At 68.6% G+C, this 17,323-nt stretch overlaps 2 protein-coding genes across 2 annotated transcripts; one reads left to right on the top strand and one right to left on the bottom strand.

Moving 5' to 3' along the window:
• Positions 1-397: 397 nt before the first annotated feature.
• On the top strand, positions 398-7,155 carry LOC148590464 (disks large homolog 4; the record flags this gene model as incomplete). Its single annotated transcript, XM_088539018.1, has 11 exons — positions 398-500; positions 1,248-1,362; positions 1,438-1,614; positions 2,460-2,496; positions 2,671-2,698; positions 3,195-3,242; positions 3,347-3,448; positions 4,711-4,883; positions 4,970-5,079; positions 5,945-6,036; positions 7,027-7,155. Coding segments are annotated over 11 exons (1,092 nt in total), but the record flags the coding sequence as incomplete, so codon positions are not given.
• Positions 7,156-10,968: 3,813 nt separating this feature from the next.
• MPDU1 (mannose-P-dolichol utilization defect 1) lies at positions 10,969-15,024 on the bottom strand. The gene is made up of 7 exons (XM_088539017.1): positions 14,931-15,024; positions 14,696-14,761; positions 13,532-13,664; positions 12,743-12,828; positions 12,280-12,398; positions 11,186-11,296; positions 10,969-11,088 (listed from the first exon to the last, which is right to left on the bottom strand). Exons 1-7 carry the CDS (start codon positions 15,022-15,024, stop codon positions 10,975-10,977), a joined length of 723 nt encoding a protein of 240 aa, XP_088395143.1. The 3' UTR covers positions 10,969-10,974.
• Between the last annotated feature and the right edge of the window lie 2,299 nt (positions 15,025-17,323).

Raw genomic sequence — 17,323 nt, 5'->3', positions numbered from 1 at the left:
CGTGGGGACAGCGTGGGGGATGTGGGGACGTGGGGGGGACACGGGGGGACACGTGGGGGCACATGGGGACACGCAGGGGGGGCACGTGGGGACAGTGGGAGGACATGGGGACAGCACAGGGATATGTGGGGGGACACGTGGGGACAGTACGGGGACATGCGGGGACAGCATGGGGACACGCGGGAACAGCGGGGGGCATGTGGGGACAATGTGGGGACATGCGGGGACATGGGGGGATTGTGGGGACATGGTGACGCGCTGGGGATGTCCCCCTGGGGACGTCCCGTGGGGACTCTCTGGGGCCGAGGGGACCCCCTGGGGACACGGTGGGGACCCCTTGGGGACACGATGGGGACCCCTTGGGGACCCCGTGGGGACACGCTGGGGACACCCGCAGGTGAACGGCGTGGACCTGCGCAGCGCCACCCATGAACAGGCCGCGGTGGCCCTCAAGAACGCCGGCCAGAGCGTCACCATCGTGGCCCAGTACAAGCCCGAGGGTGAGGGGAGGGGGCGCCCCCAAACCCCCCGACCTGTCTCACCGCTGTCCGCCTGTTGCTTCTCACCGTTGTCCGCCTGTTGCTTCTCACCGTTGTCCGCCTGTTGCTCCCCTCACCCTCCTGCTGCTGCTCACCCTTGCGCCTGTCTCTCCTCCCCACTGTCTGCCTGTTGTTCCTGTCATCCTCCTGCTGCTGGCCACCCTCTGCCTGTCTCTTCTCCCTGCTGTCCGCCTGTTGCTCCTCACTGCCGTCTACCTGTTGCTCCCGTTCTCCCCACTGTCCGCCTGTTGCTGCCATCACCCTCCTGCTGCTGCTCACCCCCCACCTGTCCATCCTCCGTGTTTTCTACTTGTCTCTCCTCCCTGCTGTCCGCCTGTTGCTCCTCACTGCTGTCTGCCTGTTCCTCCGCACTGTCCGCCTGTTCCTACCTGCTGTCCGCCTGTCGCTCCTCCCTGCTTCCACCTGTCCCTCCTCGCCACTGTCCACCTGTTGCTCCTTACCGCCTGTTCCTACCTGCTGTCCACCTGTTGCTCCTCACTGCTGTCCGCTTGTTCCTACCTGCTGTCTGCCTGTCGCTCCTCACTGCTGTTCGCTTGTTCCTACCTGCTGTCCGCCTGTTGCTCCTCACTGCTGTCCACCTGTTGCTCCTGTCACCCTCCTGCCTGTCTCCCCTCCCCGCTGCCCACTCGTCCCTCCGACCCCAACCCTGTCCCCCTCCGCCTGTAACTGCCTGTTGCTCCCCTCCAGAGTACAGCCGCTTCGAGGCCAAGATCCACGACCTGCGGGAGCAGCTGCTGAGCAGCAGCCTGGGCTCGGGGACGGCCTCGCTGCGCAGCAACCCCAAGCGCGGCTTCTACATCCGGTGCGTGGCGCGCCGCCGCCGCCGCCGCCGCCTGTAGCCCGGCCGCCTGTAGCCTGACGGCGCCTGTCGCCGCAGGGCGCTGTTCGACTACGACAAGAGCAAGGACTGCGGCTTCCTGAGCCAGGCGCTGAGCTTCCGCTTCGGCGACGTGCTGCAGGTGCTGGACGCGTCCGACGAGGAGTGGTGGCAGGCGCGGCACGCGCGCCCCGACGCGCCCGCGCGCGGCCTCGGCTTCGTGCCCAGCAAGAGACGGTGCGCGGGGGGGGGCTGGGGGGGATTGGGGCGATTTGGGGGGGATTGGGGGTGTCTAGGAGGGGTATTGGGGCGATTTGGGGGGGATTGGGGGTGTCTAGGAGGGGTATTGGGGATTGGGGGAATTGGGGCGATTTGGGGGGGATTGGGGCGATTTGGGGGGATTGGGGGTGTCTAGGAGGGGTATTGGGGGGTATTGGGGGGGATTGGGGGTGTCTAGGAGGGGTATTGGGGGGTATTGGGGCGATTTGGGGGGGATTGGGGGTGTCTAGGAGGGGTATTGGGGCGTCTAGGAGGAGGCATTGGGGGGAATTGGAGGGGAATTGGGGGAATTGGGGAGGGGCATTGGGGTGCTTTGGGGGGTATTGGGGTGTCTAGGAGGCGGTATTGGGGGGGATTGGGGTGTCTGGGAGGGGGTATTGGGGTGTTTGGGGCATCTGGGGGGGTATTGCGGTGCTTTGGGGGGGATTGGGGTGTCTAGAAGGGGTATTGGGGTGTCTAGGAGGGGGCATTGGGGTGAATTGGCGGGGATGGGGGGTATTGGGGTGTCTAGGAGAGGTATTGGGGGTATTGGGGGGGATTGGGGCATCTAGGATGGGGCATTGGGGGTGATTTGGGGTATTGGGGTGTCTAGGAGGGGGTATTGGGGTGTTTTGGGGATACTGGGGTGTCTAGGAGGGGTATTGGGGTGATTTGGGGTGTCTAGGAGGGGGCATTGGGGCAATTTGGGGGCACTGGGGGGGCTGGGACAGGCGTTGGGGGGGGTTGGGGTGATTCTGGGGGGGGTCGGGGGGGGGTCACTGGCAGCCCCGGTGCCCCCCCCAATCCCGTGTCCCCCCCCCCAGGGTGGAGCGGCGGGAGTGGACGCGGCTAAAGGCCAAGGTGAGGGGCACCCGGGGGGAGGGGGCGGTGACATCACTGGGAGGGGGTGGTGACATCACCGGGGGTGATGACATCACGCGGGGGGGAGGGGGTGACACCGCAGGAGGGCTCCGCCCCCCCCGCCCCGCCCCCCCCTCACGCTCTCTCTCCTCTCCGGCGCCTCCCCCGGGCCAGGACCGGGTGCCCGGATCGGGCTCGCAAGGTGGGTGACGCCCTGTCCGCCTGTTCCCCTCCGCCTGTAGCCCCCACCCTGGTCTGCCTGTTGGCCCCCCCATCCTCCTGTCACCCCCTTTCCACTTTTCCCTTTCTGCGTCTTCCTCCTTTTCGGCCTGTTTCCGTCTTTTCCGCCTGTCTCTCCCTGTCCGCCTCTTCCCCCTTTCCACCTGTCTTGCTGTCCACCTGTTTCCTCCCCTTTTCACCTGTTTTCCCTGTCCATCTGTTCCCATCTGCCTCTCCCTCCCTCTTCCACCTGTTCCCTGCCGTCCACCTGTTCCTCCTCGCCTGTAACCCGCCTCCCCAGTCCGCCTGTTGCTCCCTTTCTGCCTCTTCCCCCCAGTCTGCTGGTCCGCCTGTTCCCCCTCTTTCCACCTGCCCCCTCCCCCCGTCCGCCTGTTCTCCCGGTCCGCCCGTCTCCCCCCATCTACCTGTCGCTCCGGCCGCCTGTTCCCGGCCGCCGGGTGACGCCGCCGTCCCCGCAGGGCGGGAGGACACCGTGCTGAGCTACGAGACGGTGACACAGATGGAAGGTGGGTGTATGGGGGAGGGTCCCGGACGCCTGGGCCCCTCAATGGCAGGAGTGGGGGGCGGTCCCGGACGCCTGGGCCCGCTGACCCCCCCGCCCCTCCCCCAGTGCACTACGCCCGGCCCATCATCATCCTGGGCCCCACCAAGGACCGCGTGAACGACGACCTCCTGTCCGAGTTCCCCGACAAGTTCGGCTCCTGCGTCCCCCGTGAGACACGGGGACACGGGGGGACACTGGGGACACGAGGGACATGGAAGGACATGGGGGGCACAGGGGGACGTGAAGGGACATGGGGAGGCAAGAAGGGACATGGAGAGACATTGGGGACATGGGGGGACATGGGGGGCATGAGGGGACATGGGGGGAACATGTGGGGACACTGGGGACATGGGGATATGGAGGGGACATGGAGGGACACAGAAGACATTGAAGGACATGGGAGGCCCTGTAGGGACATGGAGGGACACGGACATGGGGGAATATTGGGGACATGGAGGGACATGAGAGGCCATGGAGGGACATGGGGGACATGGATACGGGGGGACATGGAGGGACACGGAGGACATGGGAGACATGGGGGGACATTAGGGACATGGGGACATGAGGGACATGGGTGGCACAGGGGGACATGGGGAGACATGGGGGGCATGAGAGGACATGGGGGAACATGTGGGGACACTGGGGACGTGGAGAGACATGGAGGGACATGGGGGACATGGGATCATGGAGGGGACATGGAGGGACACAGAGAACACTGAAGGACATGGGAGGCAATGGAGGGACATGGAGGGACACGGGGGGACGTGGGGGGATATTGAGGACATGGAGGGACAAAGGGGGACATGGAGAGACATTGGGGACATGGACACGGGGGGACATGGAGGACATGGGAGACATGGGGGGACATTAGGGACATGGGGACATAGGGGACACAGCGGGACATGGGGAGATATTGGGGACATGGGGGGACATGGAGGGATATGGGGGGACATGAGAAGCCATGTAGGGCCATGGGGACATGTGATCATGGAGGGGACACGGAGGGACACAAAGGACATTGAAGGACATGGGAGGCCCTGTAGGGACATGGAGGGACACGGGGGGACGTGGGGGAATATTGGGGACATGGAGGGACATGGGGGGACATAGAGGGACGTGGGGGGATATTGGAGACATGGGGGGAAATGGACGGACATGGCGGGGGACACGAGAGACCATGTAGGGACATGGGGGGATATGGGGACATAGAGGGACATGGGGGCACGAAGGGACACAGGGGGACACAGGGGGACATGGAGGGACGTGGGGGGACATGAGTGGCCATGTAGGGACATGGGGGGACGTGGAGGGACATGGGGACACGGAGGGACACAGGGGGACATCAGGGACACAGGGGGACATTGGGGGACACTGGGGGGACATTGGGGACCCTGGGGGACATTGGGGACCCTGGTGCCGCCGCGGCGCAGACACGACGCGGCCCAAGCGGGACTACGAGGTGGACGGGCGGGACTACCACTTCGTGGCGTCGCGGGACAAGATGGAGAAGGACATCCAGGGCCACAAGTTCATCGAGGCCGGCCAGTACAACAGCCACCTGTACGGCACCAGCGTGCAGTCCGTGCGCGAGGTGGCCGAGCAGGTGACGAGGGCGGTGACGGCGGCGCGGTGACGGCGTCGCGGTGTCGCTGCCGTCGCGGTGACGCCGTCGTCGCGGTGACGCCGCAGGGCAAGCACTGCATCCTGGACGTGTCGGCCAACGCGGTGCGGCGGCTGCAGGCCGCCCAGCTGCACCCCATCGCCATCTTCATCCGCCCCAAGTCCCTGGAGAACGTGCTGTGAGCGCGGGGGCGGGGCCTGCGAGGAGGGGGCGGGGTCTATTCAGAGGGGGCGGGGCTTGGGGATGGAGTGGGGTGAGGTATAAGGGAGTGGGTGAGGGTAAAGGGCCTGCGGGGAAGGGGGCGGGGCCTGCGGGGAGGGGGCGGGGTCTACCCAGAGGGGGCGGGGTCTATTTGGAGGAGGCGGGGCTTGGGGATGGAGTGGGGTGAGGTATAAGGGAGTAGGCGAGGGCAGAGGGCCTGCGGGGAAGGGGGCGGGGCCTGCGGGGAGGGGAGTGGTCTGCTTGGAGGAGGTGGGGTCTATTAGAAGGAGGCGGGGCTTGGGGATAGGGTGGGGTGAGGTATAAGGGAGTGGGTGAAAGCAGAGAGCCTGTGGGGAGGGGGGCGTGGCCTGCAGGGAAGGGGAGGAGCCTGCGGGGAGGGGGCTGCATGCAGGGGGTGGGGTCTGTTTGGAGGAGGTGGGGTCTATTAGAAGGAGGCGGGGCTTGGGGATAGGGTGGGCTGAGGTATAAGGGAGTGGGTGAAGGCAGCCTGCATGGAAGGGGGCGGGGCCTGCAGGGAAGGGGAGGAGCCTGCAGGGAAGGGGAGGGGGCTGCATGCAGGGGGTGGGGTGGGATCAGGAGCAGGGGGCGGGGTGGGATCGGGAGCAGGGGGCGTGGCCTACGGAGACAGGGCGTGGCCTATCAAGGGGCGGGATCTGGGAGAGGGGGGCGGGGCTCGGGCATCCCTGCTGTTTCCCCCTTGCCCCCTCCCCATGGTGGAGCTGGGTGGCCCCATTCGCTGTGGGCGGGTCCCCGGGGGGCGGGGCGTGTCCCCGGGGGCGGGGCGTGCCGGGGGGCGTGCCGGTGCAAGCCCCGCCCCGCAGGGAGATCAGCAAGCGGGTGACGGAGGAGCAGGCGCGCAAGGCGTTCGAGAGGGCCACCAAGCTGGAGCAGGAGTTCACCGAGTGCTTCTCGGGTGCGGGGACGCCCGGGGGACACCGCACGGGGGGACACGGGGGGACACGGCCACCCCCATGGGGACACCCAGGGGACACCCCACGGGGGGACACAGGGGGACACGGCCACCCCCATGGGGGACACACGGGGCCCCACGGCCACCCGCATGGGGACTCACAGCCACTCCTTGGGACCCATAACCACCCCCTGGGGACCCATAACCACCCCCTGGCCCCATAACCACCCCCTGGGGACCCACAACCACCACCCAGGGCCCCATAACCGCCACGTAGGGACCCATAGCCACCACCCAGGGTCCCATAACCACCCCCTGGGAACCCATAACCAACACACAGGGCCCCATAACCACCCCCTGGGAACCCATAACCACCACCAGGGCTCCATAACCACCCCTGGGGACCCATAACCACCCCCTGGCCCCATAACCACCCCCTGGAGACCCACAACCACCACCCAGGGCTCCAAAACCACTCCTGGGGACCCATAACCACCCCCTGGGGACCCATAACCACCCTGTAGGGACCCATAACCACCACCCAGGGCCCCAGAACCACCCCCTGGGGACCCATAATCACCCCCTGGGGACCCATAACCAGCACATAGGGACCCATAGCCACCCCTGGGGACCCATAGCCACCACCCAGGGCCCCATAACCACCACGTAGGGCCCTATAACCACCCCCTGGGGACCCATAACCACCCCCTGGGGACCCACAACCACCCCCTGGCCCCATAATCACCCCCTGGGGACCCATAGCCACCACCCAGGGCCCAATAACCACCCCTGGGGACCCATAACCAACACACAGGGCCCCATAACCACCCCCTGGGGCCCCATAACTACTACGTTGGGCCCCCATAACCACCCCCTGGGGACCCAAAACCACCACCCAGCGCCCCATAACCAGCACGCAGGGACCCAGAGCCGCCCCCTGGGGGGACCCCCGTGCCCCACAGCCCACCCCCCAACCCGGCCGTTGCCCCGCAGCCATGGTGGAGGGCGACAGCTTCGAGGAGATCTACCACAAGGTGAAGCGGGTCATCGAGGAGCTCTCGGGGCCCTACATCTGGGTGCCGGCCCGCGAGAGACTCTAGGGGCGGGGGGCAGCCCCCCACGGCGAGGCCGGGACCCCCCGGCGCCCCCCAAGGAGCCCTTGGAGACCCCACGGAGGACACTGGAGGCGCCCAAGGCACCATTGGAGACTCCATGGAGCTACTGGAGGCCCCTAAGGCACCACTGGAGACCCCCAAGGAGCCCTTGGAGACCCCACGGAGACACTGGAGGCCCCCAAGGCACCATTGGAGACCCCCAAGGAGCCCTTGGAGACCCCATGGAGCAACTGGAGCCCCCCAAGGCACCGTTGGAGACCCCCATGGACCCACTGGAGACCCCCCAAGGAGCCCTTGGATGCCCCCATGGAGCGACTGGAGCCCCTGGAGACCCCATGGAGCCACTGGGGGTCCCTAAGGCACCGTTGGAAGCCCCTAAGGCACCATTGGAGACCCCCAAGGAGCCCTTGGAGACCCCACGGAGACACTGGAGGCCCCCAAGGCACCATTGGAGACCCCATGGAGTGACTGGAGGTCCCTAAGGCACCACTGGAGCCCCCCAAGGAGCCCTTGGAGGCCCCATGGAGCGACTGGAGCCCCCCAAGGAGCCCCTGGAGACCCCATGGAGCCACTGGGGGTCCCTAAGGCACCATTGAAGCCCCCCAAGGAGCCCTTGGAGACCCTGTGGACCCACTGGGGGTCCCTAAGGCACCGTCGGAGCCCCCCAAGACACCATTGGAGCCCCCCCAAGGAGCCCTTGGAGACCCTATGGACCCACTGGGGGTCCCTAAGGCACCATTGGAGCCCCCCAAGACACCATTGGAGCCCCCCCAAGGAGCCCTTGGAGACCCTATGGACCCACTGGGGGTCCCTAAGGCACCGTTGGAGCCCCCCAAGACACCATTGGAGCCCCCCCCAAGGAGCCCTTGGAGACCCTATGGACCCACTGGGGGTCCCTAAGGCACCGTTGGAGCCCCCCAAGACACCATTGGAGCCCCCCCAAGGAGCCCTTGGAGACCCTATGGACCCACTGGGGGTCCCTAAGGCACCGTTGGAGCCCCCCAAGGCACCATTGGAGCCCCCCAAGGAGCCCTTGGAGACCCCACAGAGCCATTGGAGGCCCCTAAGGCACCGTTGGAGCCCCCCAAGGAGCCCTTGGAGACCCCACAGAGCCATTGGAGGCCCCTAAGGCACCGTTGGAGCCCCCCAAGGCACCATGGGACCCACTGGAGCGCCCCAAGGAGCCCTTGGGAGACCCTATGGACCCACTGGAGCCCCCCAAGGAGCCCTTGGGAGACCCTATGGACCCACTGGAGCCCCCCAAGAAGCCCTTGGAGACCCCATGGAGCTACTGGAGCCCCCAAGGAGGCCTTGGAGACCCCATGGACCCCCCACCACGGCACAGTCGGACCCGCCAGCACCGCCTGGACCCCCCCATGGAGCCATTGGAAACGTGCCCCCCCCTCCGTGTCCATGGAGACCCCCAAGGCACCATTGGAGACCCCCGCCCCGCCATGGCACAACTGGACACCCAGCACCAGCCGGACCCCCCCCCTCAACATGGGGCCACTGGACCTTCCCCCACGGAGCCACCGGAGACCCCTATGGCACAACGGGACCCCCCCCAGCACCGGCCGGCTCCCCCCATGGAGACCCCCCCGGTGGGGTTGGAGCCCTACGGAACAACTGGAGACCCCCCCGGCGCTGCTGGACCCCCCCACGGGGCCACTGGAGACCCCCACGATGGGGGTTGGACCCTCCCGGTACCATTGGACCCCCCCCTGGCTACAACACCATTGGAGACCCCCCCCATGTCACAGTCGGACACCCCCTCAAGCCCATGGGGACGCTCCCAAGCCATGGGACCCCCCCCATATCCCACGTTGGGGGGGGGGGGGGAGCGCTGTCCCCCCTCCCGTTTCGATTTGCCGAAGTGGGGGGGTCCCCCACCCCCCTCCAGCTCCATAGGGCCCGGGCATCCGATTTTTCCTTTTTTTTTGGAGGGGGGGAGCCGCTTTTGGACTCGATTTTTGTACATATAATCTCTATATTTGTATGCGCGGGGGAAAGGGGGGGCCGCCCCCCCACCCCGAACTGAGCCCCCCCCCAAATTCCCTTCCTACCTTCCTCGAGGGGCTCCCGAGGTCCCGGTTGGGCGGGGGGCGGCGGGGGAGGGATAAGAGAGTATTTTGCATAGAAACGTTATGGCCGCAGCAAAGGCGGGAATAAAGCGAGTCGCGAGGCGCCCGCTGCTCCCTCAGGAGCCTCGGGAATGGCGGGAAAGGGAGGGATAACGCGGCGTCGCCTCAGGAATGGCGGGAAAGGGAGAAGGTAACGCGGCGTCGCCTCAGGAATGGCGGGGGGGGGGAGTGGTCACGTGGCGTCGCCTCAGGAAAGGGCGGGAAGCGCCGCGAGCAGCCAACCGGGGGGCGGGGCCTGGCGCGCAGCCAATGAGGAGCGCGCCTGGGGGGTGGGCTTGGCTCGCAGCCAATGAGGAGCGCGCGGGGGGGTGATTGGCAGATGCCGGAGCGCTGTGGGCGGGGCCGGCCGCGGAGGGAGGAGGGGGCGGGGCCACGCCGCTTGAGTGGCGTGGTGCCCAGCCAATGGGGAGCGCGGACGGATGGTGATTGGTCGAGGGGAGCGCTGAGGGCGGGAAAGGGGCGGGGCTCCCCCATTGGGCACGTGTCCCCCTCCCCCCCATCCAAACAGGCTTTTTTTTTTTCCCCAAAAACCACAGATTTTCCCCCTAAATCAGGTGTTTTTTTCCCCAAAACACCCCGGGGCTTTTATGTACTTTTCACAGCGCAGGATTTAAGGAAAAAAGGCCCAAAAACGGGAAAAATGAGGAGGGGGGCAGATTCCACCCCAAAAAGACTTTATTGGGGGGGGGAGGTTTCCGGAAGGGGGGGAGGGGGTTGGTCCCTGGGCGGCCATCTTGGTGTGGGGCAGCGGCCATCTTGGTGTGGGGTGCCCTGCTCCTCTGCCCCCCCCATAATGTGGGGCGGGATCTGGGGGGTCCTATGGAGTATTGGGGGGGGTCCCTGAGCTGTGGGGCAGCCCCCCAAGTGCCCTGAGCCGGGGGTGGGGGGCGGAGCTATGGGTCAACCGCCCCCCCGATTTACTCGCTATGGGGCAGATCCACCCCCATTTAACCGCTATGGGGCAGATCCCAGGATCTATGGGGCAGCCCCAAGGATCTATGGGGCAGATCCCCCCCTGCTATGGGGCAGCCCCCTCCTTGTGACCCCCCTCCCATATTCCATGGGGCAGCCTCAGTTTCCCTAGTGACAAGGTGGGGGGGGGGTCCTGGGATCTATGGGGCAGATCCAGGGATCTATGGGGCAGATCTCAGGATCTATGGGGCAGATCCGCCCCCCCTGGCTATGGGGCAGCCCCCAGGATCTATGGGGCAGCCCCAGGGATCTATGGGGCAGATCCGCCCCCCGGCTATGGGGCAGCCCCCAGGATCTGTGGGGCAGATCCCAGGATCTATGGGGCAGCCCCAAGGATCTATGGGGCAGATTCCCCCCCTGCTATGGGGCAGCCCCCCCCTTGTGACCCCCCCCCCTTTTCCATGGGGCAGCCTCAGTTTCCCTAGTGAAAGGTTGGGGGGTGTCTTGGGATCTATGGGGCAGCCCCCAGGATCTATGGGGCAGATCCCCCCCCGCTATGGGACAGCCCCCCACCTTGTGCCCCCCTTTTCCATGGGGCAGCCTCAGTTTCCCTAGTGACAAGGTGGGGGGGGGGTCCTGGGATCTATGGGGCAGCCCCAGGGATCTATGGGGCAGATCCGCCCCCTGGCTATGGGGCAGATCCCAGGATCTATGGGGCAGCCCCCAGGATCTATGGGGCAGATCCCCCCCTCCGCTATGGGGCAGCCCCCCCCTCATTCCCCCTTCCCGTGCGGCGCCCCCCGGTAGTACAGGAACTGCCCCAACAACAGCGCGTTACAGGCGGCGGCGGCGGCGGCCGCCAGCGTCACCAGCGCGTCCCCGGTGTCCTGTGGGGGTGACAGCGCCCGGCGGGGCGGGTGTCACCGCGACGTCACCATGGTGACACCCCCCCGGTGTGTGTGTGTGTTCCCGCACAGCCGGTACCTGCAGGGAGGTGAAGACGCGGGCCAGGGACCCCCCCAGCAACAGCCCCGCGGTGACACCCGACAGCTGCCCCGTGTGGCCCTGGCGGTAGTTGGTGGCCGCCTGTAGCAGCTGGGGGGTGACAACAGGGGACAAAGCGTGGGGTGACAAAGGGGGGACACACAAAGGGGCCAAGGTTGGGGGGGGACATGAGGGGATAAGAAGGGGTGACAAAAGGGGACAGGGGACAATCGGGCCCCCCCGATTGGGGCCCAGGCGTCCGGGTGACTTCCCACAACCCACCCCCCCGACAGTGTGTCCGGGAGGGGCCCAGGCGTCCGGGACCCCCCTTCCCATCCCAGGAAGGGCCCAGGCGTCCGGGATCCCCCCCATATCCCAGAAAGGGCCCAGGCGTCCGGGACCCCCTTTGCCCCCCATCCCCATCCCAAGAGGGGCCCAGGTGTCTGGGACCCCCCCCCCCCCAACATCCCAAGAGGGGCCCAGGCGTCCGGGACCCCCTTTACCCCCCCCTTATGTCCCAGAAAGGGCCCAGGCGTCCGGGATTCCCCCCATGTCCCAGGAGGGGCCCAGGCATCCGGGCCCCCCCCTCCCCATCCCAAGAGGGGCCCAGGTGCCCGGGTCCATCCCCCCCGTCCCAGGAGGGGCCCAGGTGTCCAGGACCCCCCCTCCCCATCCCTTAAAGGGCCCAGGCGTCCGGGACCCCCCTCTTTGTGTCCCAGGAGGGGCCCAGGTGTCCGGGACCCCCCTCCATATCCCAGAAAGGGCCCAGGCGTCCGGGACCCCCTTTAGCCCCCCCCCATTCCCAGAAAGGGCCCAGGCGTCCGGCCCCCCCACCCTTTGTATCCCAGGAGGGGCCCAGGCGTCCGGGATCCCCCCCATATCCCAGGAGGGGCCCAGGCGTCCGGGTCCATCCCCCCCATATCCCAGGAGGGGCCCAGGCGTCCGGGATCCCCCCCATATCCCAGAAAGGGCCCAGGCGTCCGGGACCCTCTTTGACCCGCCCCCCATCCCAGAAAGGGCCCAGGCGTCCGGGACCCCCTTTACCCCCCCCTTAATCCCAGGAGGGGCCCAGGCGTCCGGCCCCCCCCGCTCACCCTCCCGGCCGCCACCAGGGGGACGTTCGTGGCCTGCAGGGCCGTGACCAGGGGGGGCGGCGCCAGCGGCGACACCAGGACCCCCAGGAGGGCCCCATAGAGCAGCAGCAGCAGCAGCCCTGGGGGGGGGGGGGGGGTCACGTGAGGGGGGGGGTGTCACGTGAGGGGGGGGCCCAGGCGTCCGGGGGGGGGGGGGGTCGCATAGAGGAGGGGGGGCCCAAGTGTCTGGGGAGGGGGGGGGTCCCATAGGGTAGGAGGGGCCCAGGCATCCGGGGGGGGGTCACATGGGGGGGCCCAGGCGTCCGAGGGGGGGCCCAGGCATCCAGGGTGGGGGGGGGGGGTCACATGGGGGGGCCCAGGCGACCGGGGGGGGGTCACAGAGGGGAGGGGGGGGCCCAGGCGTCCGGGGGGGGGGGTCACATGGGGGGGGCCCAGGCGTCCGGGGGGAGGGGGCGGTTCCCACCTCGTGCCGTCTGCCCCCGGAAGTGCAGGATGAGGAAGACGACGGCCCCGGTCTGCAGGATGAGGAAGAGCGCCTCACCCCACGCGCTACGGGGGGGGGGAATGGGGAGGGGCTTAGCGCCAGGCCCCGCCCCCAAAACAACCCCCCCCCCCCCGGCCCCCCATGGGGACCCCCCACCCCTGAGAGCGGCTGTGGACCTTGGCCCCGCCCCCTGTCTTCTTGGCCCCGCCCCCTGTCTTGGCCCCGCCCCTCCCCGAGTCTCCGCCCGCCTCGTCGGGAAGCTCTGGGGGGAGCCCGAAGGCCCCGCCCCCGCTCCTGACCCCGCCCCTTAGCCCCGCCCCCTTAAAGGGACTCAGCAATGGGCACACAAGCCCCGCCCCTTCCCATAGCCCCGCCCACATAGAGCGACCCAACGGGTGATTGCATAAGCCCCGCCCCTCCCCGAGGCCCCGCCCCTCCCCGAGTCTCCGCCCACCTAATTGGGGAGCTCTGTGTAGGCCCCGCCCCCAACCACCGATCGGCCCCGCCCCTAACCCCGCCCACCTAAAGGGATCCAGCAATTGCCACATAGGCCCCGCCCCTCCCAAAGCCCCGCCCTCCCCGTGGCCCCGCCCACCTAACTGGGAAGCTCTGGGTGTTTAGGCCCCGCCCCCACGCCCCACCCCCTCCCTAACCAGCGCCAGGCCCCGCCCCTACCCCGTAGCCCCGCCCACCTAAAGGGATCCAGCAATGGTCACATAGGCCCCGCCCCCTCCCCAAAGCCCCGCCCCTCCGCGAGGCCCCGCCCACCTGAAGGGGAAGCCGTGGGTCAGGGCGTAGGCGGTGGCCCCGCCCATCGCGAGCAGCTCCAGCAGCCCCGCCCCCACGCTGAGCCCCGCCCCGCTGCGCGCGCGCAGGAGGCGGAGCACCTGGGGGAGCTTCACTGCGCGCAACGTCAGCAGCCGCCCCCCCGGAAACGCGCGCCGCCCGGAACCAACGACACCCCGGAACCAAAGATACCCCCGGAACCAAAGATAACCCCGGAACCAAAAACACCTGGGACCAAAGACACCCCGGAACCAAAGATACCCGGAACCAAAAACACCCCCGGAACCAAAAACACCCCCGGAACCAAAGATACCCGGAACCAAAGACACCCGGGACCGAAGATACCCCCGGAACCAAAGATACCCCCGGGACGAGAGACACCCAGGACCAAAGACACCCCCGGAACCAAAAACACCTGGGACCAAAGACACCCCGGAACCAAAGACACCCCCAGAACCAAAGATACCCCCGGAACCAAAGATACCCCGGAACCAAAAACACCTGGGACCAAAGACACCCCCGGAACCAAAGACACCCCGGAACCAAAGACACCCGGGACCAAAGACACCCCCGGAACCAAAGACACCCCGGAACCAAAAACACCTGGGACCAAAAACACCCCCGGAACCAAAGATACCCCGGAACCAAAAATACCCCCGGAACCAAAGATACCCCGGAACCAAAAACACCTGGGACCAAAAACACCCCCGGAACCAAAGATACCCCCGGAACCAAAGATACCCGGAACCAAAGACACCCCCGGAACCAAAGATACCCCCGGAACCAAAGATACCCCGGAACCAAAAACACCTGGGACCAAAAACACCCCCGGAACCAAAGACACCCCCGGAACCAAAGATACCCGCGACCAAAAACACCCCCGGAACCAAAGACACCCGGGACCAAAGACACCCCCGGAACCAAAAACACCCCCGGAACCAAAAACACCCCCGGAACCAAAGATACTCCGGGGAAACCGGGGGTCAATGGGACCCCCCCCGGAATGGACCCTCCTATATCCCCCCCCCGCCCCGTGAATCCCTTCCCCCAATTCCCCCCCACGGGGACTCCCCTCCCTTCCGCCTCCCGACAGCCCCGCCCCCTTGGCGAAGCCCCGCCCCCTCCCGCAGCAGCCCCGCCCCTCACCCATGACGGAGCCGGCCACGATGACGTAGCCGAGCGCGCGGCTGAGCAGGATCCTGAGGCAGGGAACTGCGCGGGGCGGAACGGGAGAGCGCGCTCAGCGCGGCGAGGGGGACCCCCCGCGCGGCGCACTTCCGCCCGGCGCCAACATGGCGGCGCGGCACTTCCGCCCGGCCCCGCGCCGCCGCCGGGCGGAACCCCCCGCCCCGGTACCGCCCCCCCCGCGGCGGTTCCGCACCGTGGAGCAGGTTGAGCCGCACGAGCAGCTCCTCGAAGCAGCGCTCGGGCAGCAGCTGCGGGACCAGCCACGCGCGCAGCGCCGCCGCCGCCATCGCCCCGCGCCGCCCCGCGCACGCGCCGCCCCGCCCACGCCGCGCGCCCATTGGCCGCCGCCGGGGGGGGGGACGGGCGGCCCCGCCCGCCCGCCCGCCGCGCGTGCGCGTTGGCGCCGCGGGGAATCGGCCGCGCGTGCGCAGAAGCGCCGAAGCCGCCCCCCCCCCCCGCACGGATTTGCACGCCGTCGCGCGTGCGCAGCGGGGCCGCCACCGCGCATGCGCACTTAAGCCCCTGCGTCTCCCCCCTCGCCTCTGCGCATGCGCACTTCCGCCCCTGAGTCTCCCCCTCTGCACATGCGCACTTCCGCCCCCGTGCCTCGCTCCCTCCCCCTCCGCGCATGCGTGCTGCCGCTCCCTCGCGCTTTTCCCCTTCGCGCATGCGCAGCACCGCCCCTCCTGGCGCCTCGCCCCCTTCCCCTCCGCGCATGCGCACTGCCGCCACCTCGCTTTTCCCCCTCCGAGCATGCGCACTGCCGCCCTACCCCCGCGCTTTCCCCCCCATCTGCGCATGCGCACTGCAGCTCCCGCCTTAGTACATGCGCATTTTCACGCTCCCCCCCCGCGCATGCGCACTGCCTCACCCTCGCCCCCTTTCGCTCATGCGCATTGCCGCCTCCACGCCCCCCTTAGCGCATGCGCACTGCTGCCCTCTCGCGCTTCTCCCCCCTCCCATCTGCACATGCGCACTGCCGCCTCCACCCCTTAGCGCATGCGCACTGCTGCCCTCTCGCGCTTCCCCATCTCCACATGCGCACTGCCTTCCCCCCGCGCTTCTCCCGCCCCCACTCGCGCATGCGCATTGCCGCCTCCCCGCGCTTCCCCTCTGCGCATGCTCACTGTCCCCTCTCGCGCCTCTCCCCCTCCCCTCGGCGCATGCGCGCTGCCACCCCCTCCCCGCCCAGCGCGGGGGGCTCCCGCCCAACATGGCGGCCGCGCTGGGCCGCGGCGCCGCCGCCCTCTGCCTCCTGCTCCGCGCGCGGCTGCGGCGGGGCCGGCGGGAACGGGAGGCCGCCCGGAGCCGCCGCCGCCGCCGCCTCGCGGCCTGGGGCCTGCGGCGCCTGCGCGCGCCGCCATCTTGCGCCGCCGCCGCCGCCCTGCCCCTCCGCGGGGCGCCGCCATCTTGGGACGGCTCCGCCGGCCGCGCGCCGCCATCTTGGAGCGCCTCTCCCGGCCGCGCGCCGCCATCTTGGGCGCCTCCCCCGGCCGCGCGCCGCCATCTTGGGGCGCCTCCCCCGGCCGCGCGCCGCCATCTTGGGACGCCTCCCCCCGGCTGCGCGCCGCCATCTTGGAGCGCCTCCCCCGGCCGCGCGCCGCCATCTTGCGCGGCCCCCCCGCGCGCCTCTCCCTTCCGGGGCCCCTTGGTCACGTGGTCGGCGCCGCCTGTTGCCGGCGGCAACAACCGCGGGTCGGGTGACGGCGGCAGCGCTCGGGAGGCGGCACCGGGGACGGTTGTTGCGGCAACAGCCGCGACGGCTACAGCGCTTCTAGCAACACCGCCAGGACCACCGGCAACAGCGATGGCGCCCGCAACACCCGCAGCAACAACACCGCAACTCCTGCCAACAGCCGCTCTGGCTACAGCGCCGCCGGGAACAACGGAACCGCCGGCGGCGGCTCCCGCCCGCACCACGCGCGGCGGCAGCTACAGGCGGAGAACAGCGGGCCGGGCCGGCGCGCGGACGCGCGGGGGTTGTGCGGCCGGCGGCTGTAGCCAGGCCCCGCGCGGCGCCTGTGCGGGGCGGCGGTGCCGGGGCCGGCGCGGCTGTAGCGGGCGGCTGACGGCGGCCGCCTGACGGTGCCGGCTGTTGGGGACACCCTGGTGCAACAGTCGTCACCTCGTGGCCGCCTGTTGCGCCCGGGACAACAGGCGCCCCGGGGGGTGACGGTGACAAAGAGGGTGACGGGAGGGGGGAGGGGCAGGGCCCAGGTGTCCGGGAGGGGCCCGGGTGGGGGAGGGGGGGACGCCCGGGCCCCTCTTGCTGCCGTGGTGGAAATAAAGTGAATTTTTTTCATGAGAAAAACCCGAAAATGGCCGTTTTTTTGTGTGCTGGATGCACAGGGAGGGGGTGGGGCCTGGGGTGGGCGGGGCCTGGGGTGGGCGGGGCTTGAGGTGGGCGGGGGGAGACCCTATAGGGAAGGGCCCAGGTGTCCGGGGAAGCCCCGCCCCCCCCCCCCCCCCCGGAACCGCCATTTCCGCCTGTTTTTTTTGGTCCGTTTTTATTGGTTTCCAATAAATACAGTTTACAAAAGGGGCGGGGCAAGGGGGCGGGGCACCCCGGGGGGAGGGGGCGGGGCC

This window comes from Tinamus guttatus, unplaced genomic scaffold (assembly GCF_059628265.1).
Source record: "Tinamus guttatus ecotype Peru unplaced genomic scaffold, ASM5962826v1 Tinamus_guttatus_pri_ptg001324l, whole genome shotgun sequence".
Lineage (NCBI taxonomy): Eukaryota > Metazoa > Chordata > Aves > Tinamiformes > Tinamidae > Tinamus > Tinamus guttatus.
Note: the sequence above shows the minus strand (reverse complement) of the source record. Positions and strands in the feature narration are given on the sequence as shown.